This window comes from Canis aureus, chromosome 5, assembly GCF_053574225.1.
Source record: "Canis aureus isolate CA01 chromosome 5, VMU_Caureus_v.1.0, whole genome shotgun sequence".
NCBI lineage: Eukaryota > Metazoa > Chordata > Mammalia > Carnivora > Canidae > Canis > Canis aureus.
The window spans coordinates 29342031-29369246 of NC_135615.1; the positions used below are offsets into that span (position 1 = coordinate 29342031).

Genomic DNA, 27216 nt, shown 5'->3' on the forward strand with positions numbered 1-27216 from the left:
TCGGGGGAGCGCGCGAAAGGGTTAATGTGTAGGGACTGGGTGAGGTTAGTCTGAGGAGTCTCCGGCTTCAGCGAGCTGCAGGTGAAGGAGCTGGGGGTTCCAGCGTGGTGTCCCCCAGAGGAGGGGACCCTAAAGCTGGAGACGATGCAAACTGGGGCTGGAGTGTGAACTGTGTGAGCCCTCTGAAATTCCTGGGTCTCAGGTGGCACCGCAGAGAGGTGAGACAGTGCGGAGGGAGCCGTTCCCTACCTCTCCAAGCGCTCTCCAAGGTGTAAGGAAATCCGGTCTCCCCATCCTGGACGTGCGCAGGGTCTCACTGGGGCCAGCGCCCGCCGGGCATCCCTGAGCCCCATGCACCCTTCCGTGGAGGGACACTCGCTACCTCGTGGCCAGGCGAGAGCCCTTTCTCGCACGTCCCTCCTGCAGATCTTCTGGGCGAGCTCAGTCCCCGCCATCGGGGAGGGGACCCACCAGGTCAGGACCCCGGCGCTCCCGCGCGCAGTCAGACTCTGACCCCCGGACTCCATCCCCAGGCCGTCGCGGTGTCCCTGGCTCTTCCGAGAGAGCAGGGGCTCTCCTTGGGGGCAGGGGCTCACCAGCCAGAGAGCCCCCGGGGCCCGGAGGGCTCACTTGGGGCGCCAGGCCCCCGGGAAGGTGGGTGGAGTTGCCAGAGCGCGGGAGGCCCGGGGCGCACGGTCCTCCTAACCCCCTGAACCGGAGCAGGGGTGCGGCGACAGGGGTTCGTAGGCAAGGGATGCACGCGCAATTGGGAGACTCGGGGGTGGGGTGGGGAATTTTACAGCCTCTGGCAATAGAACAAAACCCCTGACCAAACGTGTCCGTATCACTAGTTTCCTGGGAAATAAACTGCTGCCCCTGACAGCGTCTCCCCAGTACAGCGAGGCCCACCGATGTCAGTTCTCCCGTTTTTCTCACCAGGGCGTCGCCAGCTTTTCCGAACTGGGCACGTTTCGTTCAGTGTCCGCCTAGCCACCGCGCCTTAGGCCCGGGTAGGTCCTCTGGGGGCCTCCCCCCAGGCCCCGGGCAGAGTGCCGGGGGGGGGGGGCACGCACGGGGGGAGCAGAGGGAGGTAACCCTGCCCGGCCTCCCGCGGCGCTGCCTCCCTTTCGCTGCAACAGTCTCCGAAGGCCACGTTTTTTTTTGTTTTTTTTTTTTGTTTTTTGTTTTTTTTTTTCTCGGGCAGGATTCTTTTCCCGCCCTACAATAGCCAGCGAGGGCCAGGTGCCCTCTCCGGGCGCCCAGGCCCTGGCACGACCCCCGGGAGACGCCGTGGCGACCCTCGTTCCCTGCGCCCTGCCCGGGGGGGTGGGGGGGAGCAGCTCGCAGCTGCAAGCTCGCCCGAGCAGCCCCAACTTCATTTCCTCCCCCTAGGGGCACGTTTCCTCGAAAAACCTCTCTCTGGCCCCTTCCAGCCTTTCCCTGCGGGACCAGGAAAAGTCTGAATCTCCGTAGAAAAGATTCCATTTTAAGTGCCCAGGGCGGGGGTGGGGAGGAGAGAGCGCAGTGGGCGGGGCGGAGGCGGCGGAGAGGCTGCACTTTCTCTCCGCTCCCAACCAGCCTGCGGCGGATAAAGCGCAAGTTTGTGCACTGGGTGCTCGGAGGCGTCGCAAACCCGGGGAACAAAGTGTCCAGGGAGATGCGGAGTTGGCCCAGATTCCCCTTGCAGACGGGCTTGCGGAAACGCCTGTGATGGGAACTTTGTGCAGATCGTGTATGGAGGGAGCCGAGGGAAAGGAGGAGGGGGCAGTGGGAGCGTGAAATGTGCCTGTGTGTGTGTGTGTGTGTGTGTGTGTGTGTGTTGCGGGGGGGGGGGGCGTGCGCCCGGGCGCGGGGGCGGCACCGCGGGGCGCAGCCGGGACTCGCGAGCGTCCCGCAGCCCCATTGCTTTGAGCCGTTCCGCGAGCGCTGGAAAAGGTCGTTGAAGGAGTTCGCTGCACACACACAAAATAATAATCTTAAAAAAGAGTGCCGGGCATGCGCACAGAGAGGATGCCATATTGGAATGAGGCTGTAGTGGGAGTCGGAGGACCGGAGCGGGCGCGCAGGGGAGGCGGCGGGCGGGCAGCGAGCGAGGCGCAGCGAGCCGGGGCGAGGCCGAGCGAGCGAGGCCGGCGGGGCCCCCCCACCCCACCCCGGCGGCGCCCCGCGGCCCGGGCCCACCCCGAGGGGAGCCCCAACTTCACCAGGTAGGACGCCGCGCCGGCCGCTGTCCCCGCGCCCAGCCCGCCCGGCGAGCAGACCTCCGGCCCGCAGGTTGAGTGCCCCGGGCTGCTGCTTTTTTTTTTTTTTTTTTCCAGCTTCGAGGGGGTGAAAAAGGAGGGGGGAAGCTGCAGCCTGCCCGGGCGTGGGAGGCTTGAGGAGGGGGAGAAGCCAAAGACAAGCGCGGAGGGGAGAGAGCAGCGGCGCGCTGGAGCACAGCCCCAAACTCCGCTCTGCGCTCCGGCTTGTCATTTTTAATTTTTTCTTTTTTTTTTTGCTTGCTTCTCCCGTTCCCCTCCCGACAGCCTCGTCCCCCGGCTGGGACCAGCCCGGCCTTGCGGGAGGCCGTCTGTAGTTGCAAAGTGTCCTCCTTCCCCGGGTGCGAGCGGTCCCCTCCCGCCGCCCACCTTCCTCATTCGTGCGCTCGGGTTAGAGACGCAGCCGCCCTGGCCACCCCGCGCTCCGCGGTCTCTTCCTACCCGGGGTCTCTTTCTTTCCTTTCCTTTCCTTTTCCTTCCTTCCTTCCTTCCTTCCTTCCTTCCTTCCTTCCTTCCTTCCTTCCTTCCCCTCCTCCTTTCTTCTTCTTCTTCTTCTTCTTCTTCTTCTTCTTCTTCTTCTTCTTCTTCTTCTTCTTCTTCATCTTTTTGGGGTGTCTGTGTGTGTGTTGCGGGCGGGGAGGGGCACACCGGCGGGGTGAGCCCTGGAGACCAGCCATCGAGGGTGTTAAACATCGTTTACACATTCGGAGTCGCCCTCTTGGAAACATTTGCCTGTGCAGCTGAAATGAAATTGTCAGTAGTAGTTTCGGAGCGTGCTCCGGCATGGATGATCTTTTTGTTCTTTTTTTTTTTTTTTTTTTTTTTTTTTGCTTTTGCTTTAAAGTAATATCCTGTCACTTGGGGCTTTCCTGTTGTCTACTCTCATATGACCTCCTTTCAAAATTGCTCATCTGATCTAGCTTGGGAGTTTATTTTTTTAAATGTGTATGTGGGTAAAAATCCGCCAAAAAAAAAAAAAAAAGAAGAAAAGAGAAAGAAAAGAAAGAAAGAAAACAACTGTAGGAACTGGTTAGATATATTTATTGATTTTGGCCCGGGGCGGCGGGAGAGGCCAACCCGGGACCGCGGGGGCGGTGGGGGGGGGGGTAATCCCTGGGGGGGGGGGGAGGGAAGTGGTGGCTTCGCGGTGGCCGGACGCACGTCCAGAGCCCGATCCGTACTTGGGTTTTCTTGGAAGCGCTTGCAACTGCGGGGAAGGAGTATTTAGAAACCAGTTTCAATATGGCGGGCTAAGGTGGCTTCTAAAAACTGAAAATAAAGGTTTTGAGGTGGGAAAAAACCCCGCCGGAGTTGCCATGCCTTCCTTTCGACTCTCTTTGGCTGCTCCAGGAGCTGTTTTAGCGAATTAAGTGGGAAAAAAGAGACAGAATGAGCTGCCCTAGTTTTTTCCGTGTTTGGAGTCTGCGTGTCCAGTGCATTGCTAGGGGGGCAAGGGGGTGCCGCGGGTCCACACCAGGGCATGCAAACCCCACTGCTGGCTGCATGTGCCTTTTGGATCAGCGTGCAAGGCGGTGTGCGCGGTTGAGGGTGCGGTGGGGGGTGCCCAAGAGGTACGCCCCGAATGTCTGTGTGTGTGTGTGCGTCTTGGAACCAGACCCTGCCATGATTTGACGTGACAAACTGCTGACACGTAGTGTAAAATACATGAGGGGCAGAGGCAATGATTTATTCCGGCTTTCTTTGAGAGGAGCTCGCTCTGCGGGCTGGATTCCGTGCGGGTGAAGCCCGGGGTAGGCGGAGTGAGGAAGGAGGTCCTTCTTAAAAGGACTAACTGTCCAGGGTTTTGGGTGCAGTCGGGCTGCAGACGGGGTTTTGTGTGTGCGGCGTTGGGGAGGGGGGGCGTGGGGAGGATGCAAGCGGCCGCGCAGAGAGGTGTGGGCGCGCCGACCTCGGCTGCAAAGTGTGCCAGGGTCGAAGCGAGGAGTTGCTTTTGGAGTTGAGCTCCGGGGAAGGTGGGGGATGGGAGGAGTGTTCTCGGAAGAAAGTGTCCCTTGCGCAGGTCCAGCTGGAGAAGGCTGGGTCTGAGCGGGGCGTCCTCTGGCCGAGGCGGGCACGCGGGGGCGCGCGGTGGCATTGGGGTGCGAGTGGTGCCCGGCATCTGGGGCCGGGAGGGTCTGCGGCTGCAGTTTGGGGGCAAAGTCGGAGCCTGTAAGGGGAGTCCGAGGGGAAGCAAGCAAAACCCGAGCTCTCTAAGCTAGGAACGGGGATCTCCAACAGGGGTCGCCAGTGGCCAGGACGCAGCCGCCGAGCGGAGGTCGCGCGGGAGGGACCCAGGGGACAGGGGCTGTGCGGCGCCCGTGCGCGGTCCCCCGGCCCTGGAGAGGGCAGGTCCTGGGCACCTCCTCTGGGCCCGCGAACGTGACGGTGCCTTGGCCAGGTGCGCCGAGACGTGGTTAAGTCCTCGGGGCGAAAAAGACAGTGTTGGCTAGGGCTCTAGTTAGCGCAGTAACAGGGGGCTCGGAGGGGCGAGCCAGAGGGTCGGCTCGTCGTCCGCCCTTAGACGCGCGCCGCGCTGTCCGAGAGGCCTGCCCGCCGCAGGGCCCCTCGGGTGGGGGCGCAGGGGACGCGACCCTGGGATCCGAGACCCCGCGGCCGATTCCCCCTCCCACCTGGGCGGCGGGGCTGAGGGATGCGCGACCCTCCTGCCGGGACGCGGGGGGCCCCCCAGGCTGGGCGCGCGGCGCGTCCCCGACCCTGGCTGCGCGCGCGCGGCCGGCGCGTCCTCCCGGGGGGCCCGCTCTCCCGTGGGCTTCGCCCCAGTGGAAACCAGCCTAAAATGGCTCTGTGCTCGTAAACTGCAGTTTCAGCCGGGAACCCCTCCCCTCGTCCTCCTGACGTCGCCGCTGACAAGCGCACAATTCACTCCCAACGCCCCGAAACCCGCGGTTTTGCACCGAGCTGTGCGGTGGACGCGAATATACAACCGATTACAAAGAACATTCCTCAGGAGCCTCGCGGGGCCCGAGTTTGTGGGAAGGAGCGGGAGGAGGGAGGGACCGAGACGCGGCGGGAGCCCGGCCGACCACCGCCCCGGAACCGGGGCCCGGGCTGGGGCCCTTTCCGCGTAAAGACGGCGAGGGAGGTGCCCGGGGGACGCGGACCGTGGCCGTGCGCAGCGCCGCGGTCGCCACTGCCGGGGGGCGGGGGCGGGGGGGGGGCGCTCGGCTCGGCGGGGTCGGGGCCCGGGAGCGCGGACGCCGCGCCGGCAAGCCCTGGAGAAGACCGTCCCCAAACTTCTGGAGACCCGCTTGCAGTTTCGCTTTCGGAATTTTCGGGATCTTCGGGTTTCCAGAGTTGGGTGGCATTCCGGGAATTGCAGGGCGCCAGGCGCGGGCCGTGCGGATGCTCGGGGCGGACTCCTCACCACCCCCCGCGCCCCCTCGCTTGCGCCCCCGGACCCCGCGCGCGCGCGCTCCAGGGTTTGGGGCTCCCAGCCCCGCGCGCGCAGCGAGAGCCCCGGCCGCGGAGAGCGCCCGCCCCGGCGGATCCCAGCCCACTGGTGGGAGTCCGCGTTCCACCAGGGCAGACCCTTCCCCGAATCCGGATCCATCGCCGCTGCCCTCCAGTTTTCCCTCACCCCTCCACCCCCCACTCCGAGGCCGAGCGACCTGGGGGACCGATTGGCGTGTCTACACCAAGCCCGTGGATCCAGGTTTCACCAGGTCGGAGAAAACGCGACAACAGGCTTACATTTTGGCACCGCGTTCTGGGGGAGGCCAGGTTGGGGGTGGGGAGGGAGGTGGAGCGGGTGCAGAGGCGGAGGGGAGAGGCCTTGGTGTCTAGAAGGAATTGTTGCCCAGGCTCTCCCTTGCAGATAGGAGATCTGCTACTTTCTCCCTAGTAAGCATTAAATTGGCACACACGCTGCTTCCTCCCTTCCATAAATAAATATTGCCTCAGATCCTTATCTTAGCTTGGCACTGGGACCAAGCTGCCTGCCTTGGAGGGGGTGAGGGGCACACCCGTGCACACACCAGGAACCCTCCACCCCCTGACCCAAGCTTTTGCTCTGCAGAGGACCCATTCCCCTGACGGTGTAAACCACTGCCCGGTGGCAGGGTGATTGATCCAGCAGCCCCCACCCTAGAGAAGAGTGCACCCAGCCACCCTGTTTGCTGTAACTGTTGTTGAAGAAGTGCCAGCTGAGACTTGGAGGGCTGAGAAGTGTTTCCTATCTCTCATCTCTCATTTCCCATTAGGATTCCAGCGCCTTGAACCTCAAACAGGTCATTCCGCTGGGACCTCAATATCACTAATGATGGGAGTCATTGATTCATGTTTTCTTGCAGAAATGGTGGACAATTTTTTTTTAAACCTTGCTAGGTATGAATACCTAGGTTCATGATTCTTGCTTAAAAACAAAGCAACCAACCAGAATAAGTTCCTGAAGAAAGAGGAGAGCCTTGGTGATCTCAGGATTGGCCTCTCTATTCATACCCTTTTTATCATAAAACCTTCCTTTGTTGTCCTGGGAGTATTGAATGTTTATCACATCTCAACTCTAGCTGAGGTGGCACATGCCAGTGCCCACAAAGGACTTGCCACCTCTGAGAGGTGCTGAGTGGTGGAAACATTGCTCTGAGCGGTAAGAAGGTTCTGTTTAATTGGTATAGGGCGCTTTTGGGGTTGAAGAAGTCCATGCAATGGACATGCACACTCTGCAGGGCCTATACTTAGACCTAAAAGTTTTTATTGGAATATCAAAGCAAAAGAGTTCTCTTCCTCCTTGTCGTCCTTTTTCTTCTTAATTTGTACAGAAATGGTCCACTCTAGCATTTTGAATCACCTCTAGTTCTAGTGTTCTAGATTTGGACATTTCTCTTTTAGTGTTTCACTATTGGGAACTTTTAGAGTCCATCCAACAGTATAGTGCTCATAAAGAGGAGTTTGTAAAAGGTTCTTGTACCAAAATGAAATTAGGATATGTAATTCAAGGCATATTTTGTGTTTTCTCCCCCCCCCATTGTTCTTATGTCTGCATTGTCCCAGTACTAATTTATTGTCCCTATGGAAACAAAATGTGGAAAAAAAATAGGGAAATTATACTAGTTGTAACAAATCAACCTGTGCAATTATGGTGACCTGGCATCTGACCACCTGATTTGGTAAGGAAGATTCCTGGCAGAGGAAAGGACAGAACCAGAAGGCCTCTGGGTTCTATTCAGAGATATTTCTATCCAGCTGTGTGACCTTGGACCACTTAGGGCATTTCCCTGAGCCTCAGCTTCCTTATCTGCAAAATGAGTGCATCAAACTTGAGTCTTAGAGATCTTTTGTTTGGAGGAAAGAAATCAGTAATTCAACACATCTTTGTAGGCATGCTCAAGTGATGCCTCTTTCAGACCGGTGCCTGCAAAGTATAGTGAAAGCACTACAGGCCTTGGTGACCATGGCTCAAGGAGAGGTTTATGAAAGCAGTTGGTGGCTTGTAGCTCACTGTGCGGGGTCAAGTGCTGTCTTTGCTGAGGAAAGAAAGTCCACAAGAGGGCATGTCTCATTCATGCCCTGGGCAAGGTGAGATGAAGAGATGGAGGTACACACAAATGTAGCCTTCGAATGTAATCTTTTAATTTTCTTTTTTAAAGATTTATCTCTTTATTTTATTTTTTAAAAGATTTTGAGAGACACATGAGAGAGAGAGAATGAGAGAGGCAGAGGCACAGGCAGAGTGAGAAGCAGGCTCCATGCAGGGAGCCTGATGTGGGACTCGATCCTTGGTCTCCAGGATCAGGCTCTGGGCTGAAGGCTGCGCTAAACTGCTGAGCCACCCAGGCTGCCCTATTTATTTTAGAGAGAGAGAGAGAGAGAGAGAGAGCATGAGTGGGAGGGGCAGAGGGAACATGAGAGAGAATCTCAACTAGACTCCTCACTGAGTGGGACTTCATCCCAGGACCCTGAGATCATGACTTGAACCAAAACTGAGACTTGGATGCACAACTGACAGAGCCACCCAGGGGCCCCAGCCTTCATATAGCATTGATAACAGCATGGGCTAGACTAGGTCATTGGGGTTTTGAATACAAGTCATAAAGAAGAACCTGATTGGAGTAATTCCTAGGACTAGAAGGTACCATTCCACACAGTCCTCTGTACCCCACCATTGCAGACTGCATGAGTGCTTGGACCTCATTTGCTAGTATTTACAGTGTGGGTGGGTGACTGTGGCCCCCTGGGAGCCTAGTGAATGAAAGAATTAGATCTGATGCTGCATTTTCCATTCCTTTCTTTAAGTTGGGCCACTAGGCAGTGCACTTGACTCTTGAACAACACAGGTGTTAGGGGAGACTAGTCCCCCAACCCCCAGTCCAAAATCCCTGTGTCACTTGGCTTGCCAAAAGTTCAACTACTAATAGTCTACTGTTGACCAGAAGCCTTACTGATAACGTGAACAGTTGATTAATACATATTTTATATTTGTTTTATGTGTTGTATTTTTATAATGAACTAGATAAAAGAAAATTATTATGAAGAAAACCCTAAGAAGAGAAAATATATTGACAGTAGTGTATTTAGAAAAAAAAATCCTGCGTGTTGGCGGACTTAGAGGTCAAACCTGTATTCAGGAGTCAGCTGTACTTCCTCTCTTTGTAAGACTAGAAATGGCCACAACTCATAAGAAAAATGATTTTGTTGGCTAAAAAGTGCTGGCTGTGTTGAAGTCAGTGCAAATGAGATAGGACTGTATCTTATAAATAAGGGAAGGTATTTAATTTAGCGCTTACAGTACCATAAGGGATGTTATACGATTCCTATAAAGTTACTGAACAAAATTCTGAAGCATGGGTTTTACACGGTCATTTAAGTGGTGCTGTGATGAAAAGATGCCATCTTCACACTCCCCAGGGGTTAGCCCTTAGTGAATTTTAAAAATGATTATGTTTCACCATATATTGATAGTTAGGGTCCCCTGTGTTCTCAGAAGATGACATTCACTAATCAAAAAGTTTTATTTTGGGGACACCTGGGTGGCTCAGTGGTTGAGCATCTGCCTTTGGCTCAGGTCATGATCCCGGGGTTCTGGGATTGAGTCCTGTATTGGGCACCCCGCAGGGAGCCTGCTTCTCCCTCTGCCTATGTCTCTGCCTCTCTCTCTGGGTCTCTCATGAATAAATAAGTAAAATCTTAAAAAACAAACAAACAAAAAGAACCCAAAAAGTTTTACTTTTTTTGTCACTTGACTTTCCATTCTTGTGATGAGATAGATGTCTTTGACACTGATTTAACAAAGAATCCATTGTGCTTTTCTGTTTTTTTCTTTCTGATTTTCTTTTTTTAACTTTTTTTTTTGAGAATTAACTTCTCTTTTTTTTTTCTTAATTTTTTTTTCTTATTTATTTATGATAGTCAGAGAGAGAGAGAGGCAGAGACACAGGCAGAGGGAGGAGCAGGCTCCATGCGCCGGGAGCCCGACGTGGGATTCGATCCCGGGTCTCCAGGATCATGCCCTGGGCCAAGGGAAGGCGCCAAACCGCTGCGCCACCCAGGGATCCCTCTTTCTGATTTTCTTAAAAACAGAAATGACACATCATTTGCGGTAGATACAGCGCTTGTGAGAGCATATGGTGAGATCTGTAGAGTAAGGCTAATAGAAGACCGCTTTGGAGCTGGTGGGACAGGGGAATATGGATCAGATTTTTATACTGTTTTTTTTTTTCACCCTGAAGTTTTATTGGCTGAGACAAAATAATATTTTATTATTACTATTTTTTAATGTTTTAAAGTAATCTCTACACCCAACCTGGGGATCAGACTCATGATCCCAAGACTAAAGGTCACTCTACCGACTGAGTCAGCCAGGCACCCCGAAAAAAATCATCTTCTAAAAAATTATTAAGATGTACTCTATCTACTTTCTCCTAAATTTAGCAATTTTTTCCCCATTTCAGTTAAAACTGAGGTATTAACTGCATCCCTTCAGGTATAATACAAGAGTCTGAAATTCCAAGTGCAAGTTCCCATCAAGTCTCATTTTAAATATAATTTAAATAGGTTCTCTTTTAAAAACTGGACATTTGGATCTGTAGGTCCAGGGATTAACGATGAAAGGATTGTGGAATTAGTAAGATTTGGAGTTAGCGGTTTACCGCAGATAATGTTAAAAATTGTATTTTTGCTTATGGCTTTGTATTTGTATATCATCTGTTTTATGGGACTATCACCTCAGTTTACAGATGAGCCTGAGTAACTTGCCAGCAAGTTAGAGTAAGAAAGAAAGTGAGGATTTGAATCCGAGTCTTACATTGTCTTGAAACTGTACTTATTGTATGTTGTATACTGATTATTTACTCCGTGTGAGACACTGAGCCTAACACTTTAAATGTGTTAGTTTATTTAATCTTCACAGGTGAGTGCTATTATCTTTATTGATGAGATTGAGTCTTTGGAGAAAGGTTATTACAGCATCATATAAATAGTTTTTTTTTTCTTGTACTTGATTTGAAATGCAGGAAGACTAGAGCATTTTCTGTTTGCAGTTATTTCCGATGGTCAGAGGAGAGCAAAGCCTTTAGATGGAGCAAAACCTCTGTTTTTAAATGTAGAAGTGAGAATAGTCAGTGTCCTGGGTTGGGGTAGAATGTTGCTTCCTGTCCTATGAATTGGCCATCATATGTATTTTTTAAGATTTTATTTATTTATTTATGAGAGACACACAGAGAGAGAGAGAGAGAGAGAGAGAGGCAGAGACATAGGCAGAGGGAGAAGCAGGCTCCCTGAGGGGGGCCTGATGCGTGACTCGATCCCAGGACCCCGTGATCATGACCTGAGCTGAGCCAAAGGCAGATACTCAACCACTGATCCACCCAGACATCCTGGCCTTTACAGTTTTGAAAAGTGTCACATTTCTGAAATTTCAGCTTAATTAAAAGATAATTGGTTTTCATACACATCAGATTCCTTTCTTCTTTCTTCTCTGAAAAATCTTCCCATACTAAGGTACGTGAGAGTAAATTGAAAAATTCTCAAGTAGTGTGAGAAGTGGAGAGTGGAACTCTGGAGAACCCTGCGACAGTTGGGGAGGAGAGCTAGAATGTTCCCCCCTAAGTCGTGTTGGCCACCGATGAGCATCTTCTTCCAGATTGAATTTGAGATTTTGGTCTTTATCACATTATTTTTCTCTCCTGTAGAAAACCAAAGTTAGAACTTGAGAGTGGCTCCATGTGTGTGAGGCCCGGGTTGAGCACCGTCTTTCTTGTGCCCAGTCTGGTCTTATCAGGGGCTGGTGCATCCCACATGTGCTGGGGTGACCTCAGGCTCAAAGCTGCCCGTCAAAGCTTCTTTACACTATACAAGCATAGATTAATTTCACTTCCCTTAAAGCTCGGGGGAAAAATGTCAAGTTTGGCCAAATCAAAGTAGCAGGATTTTTATGGAATTTGAGTCTTGGTGTTATTTTATTAAGTGCACTAAAGGTAGATAACCTATAGTCTAGGTTAGTGTGAACCAGTCCTGGGGATTCAGAACCCCTGGTCTGGCTCTGAGGGTTTGTGTGTGTGTGTGTGTGTGTGTGTGTGTGTTACGTGTGACCTTGGCTAAGTCTTCTTTCCTTTAATCCTCCCTCTGCTTCTAGTTTTTGATTTTTCCTACAGCGAATGGAAGACAGAATTCTTGCTAGGCACAAATATATTTTACAAACCAAGCTTTATAAAGGTAAAAGCCAGGTTTACAGATTTGTGACAAAAACGCTCTTTCGTTAGAGGAAAAAACATCTCTCCTGAATCTTTCGTAAGGGACATACTTCACTGTTGCAAAGGATGCTTTTGCTCTTTAGCCGTTTTACTTCCTACCTCTATGTTGGAAAGGGTGTTTCCTTCTGGGTGATTTAAAAAACAAAAAACAAAACACTATTTGGTAGTAGTCCTCTTGAATATACAATCGTAGTCATCTTATCTATGTGCTTGGGACAAATACTCACTGGGCATGCGAGAGAAGAGGGGATGGATCTATCATTTGATAGAAATGATGCCCTGGACACCTGGGGGGGCTCAGGGGTTGAGCGTCTGCCTTCGGCTCAGGGCGTGACCCGGGGTCTTGGGATCGAGTCCTGCATCGGGCTCCCCTCCTTCTCCCTCTGCCTGTGTCTCTGCCTCTCTCTGTGTCTCTCATGAATAAATAACTTAAAAAAGAAATGATGCTGAGTGGTACATGGCGTAGGTCAAGCATCTTTAATGAAAAAGGTCAGGGATCCCTAAGAGAATGTTCCAAACGGGCTTCCAGTTGATACTCCTGTTGAAAGAGATGCATTGCTTCTCCAGCACTATGGAGAGCTTGCAGAAATTCTGTTCCACACAATGCGTGGAGCTACGGACAGAGAAAGTCAAGGGGGATGGGAGGCAAAGCAACCTGCCAGCATTTCAGTGGGATCGTTATGTTTGCATTTATTCCCACTCGGAAGACACTGGCTTTGCCTTTTGAAGGGGGGAGAAGTGGGAGAGAGGAGCCTTAGAATGGAGGTTCCTGGGGAGGAAGATGAGGAATGTTCGGAGGTTGTTGACCTGCACAGTGTGAGCAGGACAGAAGCCATTAACGTGACAGGAAGTCCAGAGGGCAAACATGTACTCTTCCGGGAAGGCTTCTTGGCTTAGGCATTAATATCCTTGTTGATACTGACTAAGTGAGCTAGACTTCTTCCTCTTTAATCATACTTACTCTTTTGTGGTTATGATGTTTTATTTGTAAACGGACGAACAGCACATGTGAAGTCACTACTCCAGCCCTGGCTGTGTGTTGAAGGCTGGAGGTTGGATCCCTTTTTTTTGCTCATTTTTGCTCAGCATGGTTTGCCACGATGGATACTGATGGGACAGCCTGATTCTGGCCGCTGAACATGTCTTCATCCTACATGTTTTGTCTTTGTTTGTATTACTTGCAGATCTCAGCCTTCACTTCCCATGTGGCCTCGTTACGCGGAGGCTTTTAAAGTCTGAGTGTGTAAAAGAAGTGTGTTTGAGAGGCTTACTTCTCAACTTTTTGGATTTTTTTGTGTGTGTTTTGGGGTGTTTTGGGGGGGTGGGGTTGGGGTGGGAGTGATTTTTTTCAGGTGGTTATTTGGTGGCAGGTGAGATTCTTTAGGAGTCAGTGTTTTATTCAGGCATTTCCAAGGACAGGGCTTTCCTAGCTGAGTGGGACCCTGGGAGGAGGCCGGAGCCAGGCCCATAATTTTGCAAGAAGCATTAACATCAGTGTTCTAATCAAACAGAATGCTGCGGGTAATGTTTGGTATTGAAGCTGACAGTTTCTGAGATCCTCCAAGGCCTCAATGTCCTGGTGCATGTAACCCCTGCCAAATGTGCTCCCCTGAAGTCAGGTAAGGAGAGGTGACATCGCCTAGTCTGTTCTCTAGCAGGGAAAATTAGCTAGCTCTGGAATCCAACCCAGCAGTCATGGTTCTACACGTGGAGGAGGCAGGATGGCTCCACATGGAGTAGCAGAGGGCCCTGGGAGCCTCCTCTTGGCCCTTGTCATTCACTGTCTTTAAAACTTTAACATAAATATGCTTTATGCTTCCTAGCTAGCTGCAAAATGCAGGACACCTTTCATCCCTCTCCAGCTACGAATGTCAGTGCCTTAATGTAGTTTATCAGATTAAGCCTTGGAGTACCCTGCTGGGCATTTAGGTCCTGGCCCACCTGTTGTTATGAAAGGTTTTGGGGATCCAGCTCAGACTATGGATGATACTATTTCCCTTTCTGAGTCTCTTATTCCATTGGAGGGGATGCTGTATTACTCTTTCCTTCCATATATGCTTAGTTTTAACAAGGAAGGTCGGTGAAAACTGAGATTCCCTGAAATGTGTGCCTTGGGAGGCTAGGCTTTTTAGGAGTAGTCTCTGTGTTTTGCAGAGGAGAACAGTGTAGTTCCTGTGTTTTGCAGAGAACAGTGTAGCGGTTAGAAGGCCAAGAGTACATTCTGGTCCGTGATAGTTACATTGCAGTGTAAAGCCCAGATCTGCTACTCCTGCAGGGTTCATCACACTCCCCATGTTCTGTACTAACCAGGGTAAATCAGAGTGTTGTTACTGACTTTGCATAACGATATGCAGTTGGACTCTGCTGAATAAACTTCCTTCATGCATTTAAATGATATGATTTATAAAATTTGATTTATGCCCAATTTTATGGTTATTTGTATGGCTTTAAGTAAACACCTGAAATGCTCTTTAGTTGGTTTATGAATCCCCACGGAGTTTGCAAAGCTCTCCAGGATGGCTTCTAGGAGATGCTGCTTTAGACATTTTGAAGTGTGTGGTGTCTCTCAAGCATCCTTGCTGTGCATCTGTGATGCTTGAAGTGATCAATACATAAAACCCCCTCAGAAAATTAGGCACTGATTATTAGACATTATCTATGCACCTCTAGCTTACAGAGGATCCCTTGTAAGAATCCTTTGCTTTTTGAGTTCTCGTGATCGACCATATGTACTGTACTAGTTCACTGACTTACACACAGAGGTGTATCATGTGACAGACAGAAGCTCCTGTAAGGTATGGGGATGCTTTAGCTTTGTTAGAGACTTGGATGGATGTTCTCATTCATTCCAGTCTTTGTAGGTGACAGGGAAACACCTGGCTTTGTTTAAGATGTCCATACCGAGCGGGACAAAGTCTGTGCTAAATTTAAAACTCATGCTTTATTACGGTAAGGCCCCCTCCAGGCTCTTCTGTGTCAAGTATCTAATATCAGTTCTATGCTCATGTAAGGATGGTATATATATATATATTTTTTTACCTTTATGGCTTGGAAGCAAATTTCTGGTGCAAGAAACCATTTATCCCCACTTTGACACAAAGACCAATTGCATAGTAGATTCTGTTGGGTATTTCAAGCCCCATCCTTCTTTAGAGCAAGTAAGTAGTTAACGGTACCCAAGTAATTTGTAGGTAAATAGTCAGTGCGCACGTGAACTTCTGAGATGGTGCACAGCTTGTGTGCCCTTTGCCTGTTGGTAGCTAGGGAGGCTGCAGTTTTTCTCATGTTGCACCTGCCTTTTGGGAAGCGCCGATTTCGTTCACCTTCCACTCTCGAGTAATACGTGCCGTTTGATTGGGAGGTTAAGAGGTGAAAGTTAAAACCGTGAATTAGAAGACACGACATGTTCTTGTGGGGACCGAAGGCTGCCGCCAACCCTGGTGTTTACTCCTGGAGTACCCATCATCCGCCATGTATCTTATTTCCCGGGACGGAGGTATGAATCTGATTGTAAAAAAAATTAGCATTTCTTAGTCTGGGGCAACAATTTGTGTCAGATTTCAATCTATTTAGAGTGAAAACCAACGAAGCCTGGTTGAAAAATGGCGAGTAAGTTGCTGTCCTAGTCAAGGTAAATCAAGCTCTGAGCATATGGCTGGTAGCAGAATTCCATGAAGCTCCTGCCCCCAAGAATCAGTTCATCTCATTTGATGATGGAATCAGGCAGGACCTGTCTCTTCTTCGAAAAGCTGAGTGTTGGCTGTTAAGAGGAGGGGATGGGCGCAGTCAGGTGTTATTAGCAGGGTGATCTGGGTGACAGGGTGGGTATAAATATAGAAGGAAGCTGTCCTCCATAATAGCACCTGGCACTTCACATGGCTTTTCTTCTTCAAAGCCATTTACACGTGTGGTTCTTGTAGATACTCTCATGACCCTGGGCTGTTATTTGCATGTTGCTTCTTTCAAAGGTTGGAAGCAGTGATTTTCAGAGATCAGATCTGGGACAAAAATTAGGTTGTGCATCCTTCAAAATCCTCTGATATTTTCCCGCTTTATCTGAAATATTTTGTTTGAAATATTTTGAAAGGTCTGAGCTCAGGCTAGGTGTCCTGTGCTCATTTTGAGATTCCCGGAGTATGAAATGGGGCCGTTTTCTTTGCGATCTAGACATGCTGGATATCCATGGGCAGCTAGAGCATGTCTGGAATTCCATAAGCTTTGAGTTTAGACTTTCACATTTTATTTTCTATCTGGAAAAGGTTCTCTTTTCTGAGTCATGTGAAGCAATGAACAACTGTGGAAACCTCCTCCCGTTTCGGAGTAGCAAGCGTGAAATTATGAGTATGTTAATTAGTTACATTGCACCTTTCTCGAACTACTTTAAGGCAGGTCTCTTTGAAAAGTCTGGGTAACTGGTAGCTTTAAAAGAAATGTGACATTTCTTTTATCGCCAATATAATGCAGTTCACTAAAGTGAGCCCTTGTGAGTTGCAAGCCTTTGGAGGCAGCCTCCTGACCACAATAAAAAAGCTTCGTGTTTTCACCTGAGTTTGGATAATTGTCTCTGCACAGTCAGAGTGTAACATTTATCATGTCTCATAAAACGAAATCAAGATGAAAAAGTGGTATGTTAGGCAGTAGTGGGGTAAGGAAAGAAGGAAGGCAGAGAATTTATTGACTCTCATAACTAGAAATCTGAAGCTGGAGCTGGATACCTCTGTTGCTTTGGATTTAAGAGGGAGATCTTTCTTGAAGCCCACATGTGCCTCATCTCAGGCAAGAAAGGGATGGTGTGTGTTTGAGGTGTTCTATTCTGAAAAAGTCAGTGACAGTAGGCATGTTGCTCCTGCCCATTTTGAATATAGCGGAATCCTTATGATGACCAAGCTGAGAGAAAAGATGTAAAGACACTCATGCTGGGGTTTCGTCTTGGAATGACCCAGCAGACCTCCAGACAGGTCCCGGGATCAGCAGCCTCACCTGTGCTCAGAGACACCAGCCATTCCCTCAGGTCCCCACTCTTAGGAGAAACCACAAAGTGTCACCACGCTTCTGAGGTCAGTACCTAACATAAAAAAATAGAGACCAAAGCCAACAAAGAGAGAAAAACAACTTCTCTTATGAAGGAGACAAGAAGAAAAATTTTCAAAAGAAGATCGTGAATCACCTCAGGGATGTAATAGAAGACTTTGCATCTAGGTAACGAGAACAGGATGGGGTGGAAAGGGAGTCTTAGGAGAACTTAAAAAGAGCTTTGTGAAATTACATTGTGAGGCTCTGGAGAAGAGCTGGAGGCAGAAGCTGATGGCAGATCCTATGTCGTAGATTTAAAAAGAAAAATGAAGCAACAGAAGATAAAGGGAAAATTAAGGAGATTGAGGAGGTCCAACATTCGTGTGAGTATTTGAGCGAAGGAACAGAAAACAAAGAGGAGGAAATTAGCAGTAATTCAAGAAAATATCCTAGCCCAAGAATTCGAATTTCAGACTTGAAAGAGGTCAGTGTGCTCTGAAGCCACAAGCGGATCTCCGGTAGACAGCTCATTATTATGAATTTCAGCCCAGAGGCCCCGGACACTGGGCTGCTGCCAGATGATGGGGGGAAGCCCTCGAAACTCTCAGAGAGGATCTTTTTCCCAGCTTGGAATTTCTTTACCCTCCTAAACTATTGGTTTCAAACATGAGGGTAGGTAAGGACATTTTCAACCATACAAGGCCTCATATTTTCTACCTACATCTTTTCTTAGGAACGCCGTGGGGAACATGCATCATCCAAAGAGAGAAAAGCGAGAAAGAGGAAGACGTGGGACCCAGAAGAGGAGATATGTTACAAAGGAGAGAGAGGCGGGGTCTCAGGTTGGGGCCCCCAGCCAGGCATAGAGTAGGCAGTTAGTCTGGATGGGAGCCCATCAGGGCCCCTGATGGAAAGTTCTTGAGGTGAAAACTAACAACATGCGTGTATATCTCAATTGATCCAGAGGAGACTTTAGGCAGTAAGTGGAAAAATGGCATTTGAATGGGTGATAACTGTGTCAAAATGAAGGACTTGTAAAGAAGAAGAGCATTACTGGCTCTAGGGCAGACTTGTGGGAGGAAGGGGAAGCAGTTCTTGCATGCTATGGGGTCAGCTGAGACACCTTCATAGAGCTGCTGGGGGTCACATCTGTTAGGAGGGGAAGGGCCGGAGTGAGGGAGGGAGAGCCAGCTGAGTGCTAGCACCTCACCCCATGACAGAATGGAAAGTTCGTAAGTGAATTATCACCAGAGGTGTGGAGACGGACACCAGCACAGTCAGCCAAGGGATTTGAGGAAGGGCATTCCTAGCAATGAGGGGACACCGTGGGAGGAGTCCCTAGGGATTGTCCAATCCGTTTTCCTCTTGGTATTTGAGAAAAGAGACCTGGAGAAAAAATAATTCGTCTGCTAAGAGAGCGGCTCCCCCACGAAGAATCAACTTGGTGCAATCTTGATAAAAACTGTAACTCTTCCTGAACTTTTATGGAGAACAGGCTGGCCTGACTTAGGCAGATGGTATAGCAAAGCTTGACTTTGTAAATTGGAGTTGAGATAACTGGCATTCTATAAGGAACGCTACTTATCATGCAACACTGTTTAATGCAGTGCTATTTCTGGAAGAACCAACCTTCCCCTTTCCACATGTAAATGACTTTGCAGAAATATTAAATTTTTTTTTCGGTACACCTATGTTCAGCATCTCTTGATGAAGAACTACTTTATCTGTCTCAATAACCCAGACAAAAATCTTTTCATAAGCAGGGGTTTGCAGAGTGTAATACTTGGACCAGCAACATTGGCAGCACCTGGAAACTTGTTCCAAATACAAATGACTGGGCAGTTCTCCTGATCTGTGGATCAGAAACTCTGGGGATGGGTGCTGGGGGTAAGGTGGTCTAGCTGTCTGGGTTGTGACAAGCCCTCCAGGTGATTCTGTTGTGCCTTCAGCTTTGAGAATCACTGAAGCAACAGATGGCTTTATAGGTAACGAGGATGCCTTTGCTCACAGGTTCAGGCCATTAGGCTCACCCAGCCACAGTGGAGGCGGCCTTGCTGTCATTTTTCCCTTGGGACCTCAGCCTCCTTGGGCTCTAGGTAGCGTGGTCAGAATTAATGTGAACTAGGACCTTTTTTGTTTTTTGAAACCAAAGAGGGCATTTTACATTAGTGTTTGCATAAAAGCTTAGCGCGCATCCTGAGGTCCCCAGTAACGATCTAAGCATCATAACCACAGGCTTATGGAAAGGGAGCACAGTCCTTGGAGGGTGTGTTTGGTGGGGTTTGGGCCCTAAGTGGGAGTGATACAGATGAGATGAAGCTTACTTCCCTGTGACGTGGTGGCAGGAGCGGACAGCAGATCAAGCTCCCTTTCGGTTTTGCTTTGCTTCTCTGGGAGGCTTGCATCTGTGTGACCCCAGGTGGCCCTGAGGGTGAAGGGCAAGGGCATGCCCTTCCCCTTCCACTTGTAGTTGAACACACTCACTCTGTACACTTCCACTGGTGCGACCACATCCCAGTCCTGGATGGTTTCTTCCTCCCTATAAACGATGGGGAGAGCGGATGTTGGGGGCGGAGGAGGGACAGTGAACAGTCTCTGATGCATAGTAATTTCTACCCGTGAGCCTTTCAGATATACAGTATTCCATTCACGGTCAAATGCCTTGTGATGATAAAGTCATAGGACACTGCATTTCAGGCCGTGCAAAACCATGGTTGTCCCTTTATAAACCGACCCTAAATAACTCCAAATTTAATGGCTATGGGGTAATATATGGACACTTGTCATACTTCTATTTCTCTGAATTTTCTCATAATTCAAGGAAGGTTTAGTACACCAAAACATAGCCTTGTTTGTGTAAGAATTTAATATATGATAAATACAGAATGTGGAAACTCAGTGGGATACAAGTGGATTATTACCTGTTGAGGGGATCAGCCTGGGGCTGCACCTCAAAGAATATTTGAGCAAATGTTGAGCAAATTCCCCTTGTGTTAAAAAGTTAAGTGTAAGCCTTGAAATCCCAGAGAAGTTAGGCTTCTGGTGCCTCAGGGGTGGGGGGAGTACTTTTTGAAAATACAAGTTTTAGGGGCACCTGGGTGACTCAGTAGGTTAAGCCTCCGACTCTTGATTTCGGCTCAGGTCATGATCTCAGTGTCATGAGGTCGAGCCCTGCATCAGGCTCTGCGCTGGATGTGGAGCCTGCTTAAGATTCTTTCCCTCTATGCCTCCCTCCATAGAATAAAAAAGGAAAAAAAAAAGAAAATACAATTTTTAAGAAAAATCAAGTGAAATGATAAATTTGAGTTAAGAAAAAGAATTAGTCTGCGAAAAGGAGTCACTAAAAGGCAAGTTGGGAAAGATACTTGCAACGGTTTTGTGATGTAGAATATGGAGCACTCTTAAAAATTAAATGAAATACTAACAGAGAGAAAATGTGGAAAGGATATGAGCAGCATTATTTTTTTATTTTTGAAATATTTTATTTATTTATTCATGAGAGACACACAGAGAGAGGCAGAGACACAGGCAGGGGGAGAAGCAGGCTCCCTGCAGGGAGCCCGATGTGGGACTTGATCCTGGGACCCCGGGATCACGCCCTGAGCCGAAGGCAGACGCTCAACCACTGAGCCACCCAGGCGCCCCTGAGCAGGGTTATCCCATGAGGAAAGCATGTTACGATGACAGGATGCTGTTTTTTGAATGTAGAATTGTAAAAGGGGAAAGGAAGCACGGATGATGCCCCGGAGGAGGTTGGATTCAGATAAGTACTGTCCTCACTGCCAGGCAGGCTCCAAGGGAGGCGGAGAGCATTTGAGCAGCGTGGATTGTGAGGCTTAGATCTGTTCCTGCATTTGGCCCCTCATGTCACTCCTGGGATTCCATGTGAAGGAAGCATCACAGATGCGCTGGGATGTATGGCCGAGGACCATTGATGATGGGGAAAAAGAAAAAACAGCGTAATGGTCAGTAAGAGGGCAGTGGTAAAGAAACTACCTTACTCATATTATAACAAAAATCATCCAGCCATTCCAAGTCGTGTTTTCAAAGAATTTGAATGATGGTGGGGCAAATGCTTTCTGGGTAACGGTGAATGAAACACGAATTAAAATTCTCCATTCTAGATGAGCTCAAACCCCACAGAGAAGCTGTCAGGAGGAGATGCTATCCAAATAAAAATGATTATCCTGGGGTGTTAGAATGACAAGTGATTTTAATGTGTTCCTTTATCATTTTATTTTCCTGGATTTCTATAGAGGTGTATACCTTTCATGGGAAGGAAGAAAGAAAGCATTGTTGGAAAGTGCAAGCGTGCTGTATCTTTCGCCAAAATAAATACATTTTGCAGTCCTCTGGGTAAACAAAGCCTTGTCATTTGTCCTTACTGAAGAGAGTAAGGTTTAACCCTGCCACTCATTGAGGTGGCTTTCTTTTTGATATTTATAATGTTACCCTTGAGTTCTATTTAAAATGATTGATTTGGTGTATTTAAATTGCTGTGTTACTTTATAACCCTCGATTACCTTTTTATAGTGTCTGGCCAGGGGCAAATGCATAGACCTGAATCCCCAAGACATCGTAAAAACGTGAGCAAACTTTTCCCCCTTTAATAAGTGTCCTATAAGCCATCGATACTTGACTGATTTCTTAATAGTTACAATCATGGACATTTCTTTTTGTTCCTAGAAAAAGTTGATGCCTGATTACATTCTTGAGCTGGAATGATTTTCCTGAACTTATAGGTGAATGAAAACAGGAAATAATTTTAGTGTGATGCACATATTTAGCTTATTAGATCGTTTCTTCATTGAAACTGTATTGATACAAAAATGTGGCATATGCTATAAAAACCTGCTGCATTAGAACGTTTGCTATTTGTGGAATATTTGTGGAATATTACAGAGCAGCTTGGAGTCTCTTTTTGAAGTTTTTTAGGTTTTAAAATTCCTGTGTTCTCTTTTATTTTTTTAATCTTTAATTTTTTTGTATTTTTTATTGGAATTCCATTTGCCAACATATAGTATAACATCCAGTGCTCATCCCATCAAATGCCCCCCTCAGTGCCCGTCACCCAGTCACCCCATCCCCCCACCCACCTCCCCTTCCACTACCCCTTGTTCATTTCCTGTATTCTCTTTTAATTAGCTTACTATTGTTAAATTAAAACTTTTAAGAGGGCTGAGACTTGATGGCTATTCAGGACCTGCTCTAAGTTCAGATATAGTAAACTGTAGCTTATCTGTGCAGTGGGTGAGCTGTGCTCCAATACGGCAGCCAATGTGACTTTTAAATTAAAATTATTTATTTTTAAAAGATTTTATTTATTTATTCATGAGAGACCCGGCGGGGGGAGGTGTGGCAGAGATAGAGGGAAGCTCTGTCCTCCTACAGGCAGAGGGAGAAGCAGGCTCCATGCAGGGAGCCCGATGCAGGACTTGATCTCGGGACTCCGGGATCATGACCTGAGCCGAAGGCAGATGTTGAACTGCTGAGCCACCCAGGCATCCCTTGGAAAGTGATTTATTCTAGAAACCTGCATCTAAGCTGTGAAGAGATCACGCTTTGTTAACACCGGGGGGCTCCTGGGTCGTGTGCACCCCTTTCTGCGGTGTCTGCTCCTGACTGCAGAGCGGAATGCAGGGTGGGGGTGCTCAGTTTGGCGAACTGTCCTCCTGCCTTTGGGGCTCGGCTAGCACCTTCCCAGGTCTGGCCCGACTACCCTGTGTACGCTCATAGCTTCTGCACATTGCTAGCCTCTGCTTTCCATCTATCGCTGCTTGTCGCTGAGCAGCTTGTAAGGAGTCAGTGGGGACGCCCTCTGTGCGGGTGGCCTGGGCCACACTGTGTGCTCCGAGTGTCCCACCTCCTAACTGGCTCCTTCAGGGCTTGTCCTTCTGCCCTCGCACCCCTTGTGGTCTCCCTGTCAGACTCCAGGGGACGTCTGTGTTCTCCAGCATGTGCCGCCTCCCCCTCTAGCTGCCCCCTGGGATCGCTGGGCGTTTGTGTCCCCGTCTGGGCGATCGAGTGATCTGCTTGTGCCCACCCTTCCGTCGTTGCGGCGGGTGTGTGTGTGTTACCTTGCATGCTCCCCGTGCGTGTTCTGGCAGCGGGCGCTTGTTGGCCGTGGGGCGTCAGGTGGGACAGCCACACTGGCTTGTCAACAGGTGGATTCTCTGCAGATCGCATCGGCGGTGGCCCCTCTCTGCCGGCGGCTCTGGAGACAGGCTGCCGAGTACAGCCACCCGCTGTAAAATCCAGGCGTGGGGCACGGGAGCTTGTGTGGGGCCCTGGCAGCCTGTCCCTCTACCGTCCGGCCTGCTGGGGGCAGCCCTGTGGGGAGGAGATCTCTAGAGCCACGGCTCCCCACAAATTCGAGCGTCTGTGTTGTAACAGGAGTTGGAAAAGAGGGCTCTTTGGGTTGTGCCTATCATCATGTGGGTTATTTTTGCAAACCGATGTCGGTGGGGTAAAATTAGCCAGCCTCAATGTGGAAGCGCTGGGGTTGCCAATGCCCTCCATTCTGAATCATCCTGGAACCCGTCTGTCTGTTAAACGGGCTCCTTAATGCTTCATTAAAAAACAACAACAACAACAAAAAACTAAAGAAAAACACACCCAGTTTCTATTTAGGTTTAAGTCGTTTCTGGGTGCACCCTATTTTCTTGCACTGTCTCTCTTAGACTCTGTTGGAGGGCGGAGTTAAGACTCCCCTCCGGTGGGCAGGTGGTGTTTACCTGTCCTCGATGCGATTTTTAAAGAAACCATTTTAGCCTTTTAACCAGGGCTTTCATATTTTCTGGGACAGCCCTGATTTAAATTGTTATCACTGGTCCTGACTCCTGCTCCTCAGACCACACACCCTCATTTTTGCTTCAGAAAAGATGGTAAGCACCTGTGCTCAGAGACTGTGGAATGTGTAAAGACAATCTCCCAGTTGTTTAACGTCCACCTTATAATTTGTTTCATTTGCTTATTTATGTACTTACCTGCATACTAGCGAGATTCAGAGGTCATGGTATTTACCTTCATGCTAGCGAGATTCAGAGGTCGTGGTCCTTACCTTCGTGCTAGTGGGATGCAGAGGTCGTGGTACTTACCTTTGTGCTAGCGGGATGTGGAGGTCGTGGTCCTTACCTTCGTGCTAGCGAGATGCAGAGGTCGTGGTACTTTCATGCTAGCGGGATGCGGAGGTCATGGTCCTTCCCCTCATGCTAGTGGGATGCAGAGGTCATGGTCCTTACCTTCGTGCTAGCGGGACGTGGAGGTCGTGGTCCTTCCCCTCATGCTAACGAGATGCGGAGGTCGTGGAGGGAAAAACCCGTCCAGACACATTTCCATGGTTCCTATTCTAAAATAGTTATTTTCTTTCTTTGTATTTTGATTGAGAAACGGCTTCATATCCTACCTCCGGCCCCCGCCCAGTGGGGACAGGCATAGTATTTTATATAAACAGGTGGATAATAAATACGTGCTGGATTAAGTTTCTGTGCTGCGTACCTGGTACCTTTCCCGTCTCCTCTGAGAGTTTTCTGCCTTTTTGCTGCCATGGCACAGATGACTAACATCCTTTTATGAACCTTTAATTTTGACTGGGCCGCAGAATCGTTTTCCCGGGAAGCACCCGAAGCGGTGTGCACGTGTGTGCGTGTGCGCGCGGTGGCCGAAAAGGGAGTGATATTCTTGAAAGGTATTCTGTTGTATCTGAGTCACAAAATATATTTAGGTGTGGAGGCACTGTCCTTTTCTTCATCCCTCCTTGCACTTTTACTGATTTAAACTTCTCACCTACGTGTGTAATAAGAGCAGGCCCTGAATGAGTGAAAGATTTAAAAGCCCCACACGGCCGTGTCTGGCCACCCGAGCCGTCCGTGGCCGACCCTGGGGAGTGGCGTGGCTGGAATGTAAATTAGCTAAATTGCAGGTCCTGTGAGAAGCGCCTGTAATTTTACCTGTTTCTCCACCTGTCGTATCAGAATGCAAGTGAGGAACAGCCAACCTATTATAGGAAAAGTCTAGTTGGTCAAAAAGTGCTCTGGCAAACGGTAGTTTGGGTCTGGTAACGCGTTGCTTGGGACACGCGAGACGTCTTACCTGCGGTGGGCATTTTCTGTTATCAACATGATGTTGCATCCTGCATGTCAAAATGCAGGTAGCAGCTCAGAGAGAATGCTGTTATTGGGGCAGGGGGGAGGTTAAAAAAAATCGAAGTGCTCTGATTTTTTTTTCTTTGTTGGTCGCCCTTAGGTAATTCTTCCTGCGGGATGCACTAAGAGAAGAGGATCCTTACTCACCAGGCATGGAGAGCAGTTTATCAGTTTCTAGCATGCAGGACCCTTCCTCTTCACCCTTGGAGAAACAGCAGAGCTCAGCAAGCGGTAATGGAGGTCTCGATTCAGGTGGGACTTTGCTTTCTGGATCTCTGACGTTTTGATGTAGTGACTGGCATCTTCCCGAACATATTCAGGCAACAACGGGGCAGACATTTCTAGATCTCCCATGCTGCCTGTTCCTGGGATTTGCTGTCCTATTCCTAAGCCTCTAGCAGTTTGAAAGTTGCGCCAAGTTTGGCTCAAAAATCAGTGTTTCCTGTACTAGACAGAGAGGGGTGGGTTATGATGAAGTAGCAGGTCACTTCAGAATCTCAGCGGTTCACATGATAAACGTTTATGTTTCACTCGTGCTAGTTCAGGTGAGTAAGCTGGTGCTCTTTCTACTGAGTCCTTTTACACCATGTGCGCGCAGTGCTTTTTGTTTCGGGATGAGCAGAGCTGGAGCGTCCCGAGTCAGCAGTGTCACGCTCCGGCTCAGAAGCCACAGCTGTGACTTTTGCTCAGAACCTCTTGACCAGAACCAGTCTCGTGTCTGCACCGCTGCAAGGGAGGTGGGAAAATCAGACTCGTCTCCCACGTGCCCGAGAGGGACAGGACAGAGAGCGGGACCTGCCCAAGCACGGATGCCACCTCCTTCTCTCCTCTCCGGAACCTGGAGCCCGTCTTTCCAAGAGGTGCCTAATGGGAAAGAAATTTAGGTCATGTGAATATGTGGTCAAGTTTTTCCTCCCTTTAAGGAATCTAAAACTTAACCAGCTTTTGATTGAATTTTAATATTTAATCAACAAATTTGTACATATATCTTTTTCTGAATACACTAAAGTCTGTTTTAAAAAGATACTTTCTTTAAAAAAAAAGAATTGCTCTATTTGCATAACAGCAAGTTAAATAGGGACAGCTTAGCTGTCTGGATCATGAACATTTGTTATGGTGAATTCACGTAAAACAGGTTGATCCTTAACTCAGTGGGAGATTGAATGTTTGTCCAGAGAAGTCACGATGCTCGTCTTCATATTCTGATCAGTGCCGTCAGTGGCAGAAATACAGATGGCTTCATAGCATTCAATTTCCTGCATTAAGTATCTCAAATTATATCTTTAGCTGCAAAAAAAGTCTGGAAAGCCCTGCAATTATTGTCTAAATATGTTCCATGATGTTAGTCTCTGCTTCAGAATCATCCTGGTTTTCTCCACCCGGCCCCTGGGGACTTTTTCCGTACGTGAACCGGAATGAGGAAACTTCTAGAAGCAGAGTCGAGTCATTGTCTGCTTGGGGAAGTATGGAGATTCTCTTGCAAGGAAACTCAGCCCCATAGGCTGAAGGTTCACCCCAATTCTATGTTTTTAAGTGCTTTAAAAAAAAAAAACCCTATCTTCCATTTGCTGCGTGAGGTTACTTTTCCAACTTTTGGTTCTCTGGGCTTTCCCTGTGTCTTTGCCGAAGGCACCTCTGATGTCTGCTACTGCCTCATCGTCAAAGGTGTGTCTTCAAAACTGTTGAAAAACCAAACCTGTGTTGCCTTTTCATTTCCTTGCAGCTGTGGTATATCTGTCTGGCTTAAGTAGATTTCGAAACCCATGGGTAATAGGGTGTCAGGGAAATTACTTGTGCTGCATTTCCTCGTGGGTGATTCCATGAATAGGGAAGGAGGAGATGGCACTGGAGGCCTGTCGTGCACATGCACTTCATAGGGGCTTCCTTGCTGGGGTGCGATGGGTGGCCTGCATCATTCAGGACGCTAAGGTCTTTACTAGAAAGGGTAGTTGTAGGGCGCTCTAAGTTATCTTAACATGTCCAGATGTCGGCCTCAGAGCTTTTTTCCCCTGATCTGTCTTTTCTCCTTGGAATTTCCACAAGCACCTCTGTGTGGAGGAGACTTTTAGGTGGTGCTACAAAGAGAGAGTCCTA

At 48.9% G+C, this 27216-nt stretch overlaps 1 protein-coding gene across 4 annotated transcripts in view; it reads left to right on the plus strand.

Moving 5' to 3' along the window:
* Positions 1–1559: 1559 nt before the first annotated feature.
* Positions 1560–27216, plus strand: part of SFMBT2 (Scm like with four mbt domains 2) — a 214950-nt gene continuing 189293 nt past the window's right edge. Inside the window, exons 1-2 of one of the 4 annotated variants that reach the window (XM_077897289.1) lie at positions 1560–1732; positions 25223–25374. In XM_077897289.1, the coding sequence (XP_077753415.1) occupies positions 25275–25374 (100 nt within the window). In that variant the 5' untranslated portion in view covers positions 1560–1732; positions 25223–25274. Of the gene's footprint in view, positions 1733–2086; positions 2208–5710; positions 5942–25222; positions 25375–27216 lie in introns of those variants that run through there. The other 3 variants (XM_077897285.1, XM_077897287.1, XM_077897288.1) reach the window with 3 other exon arrangements.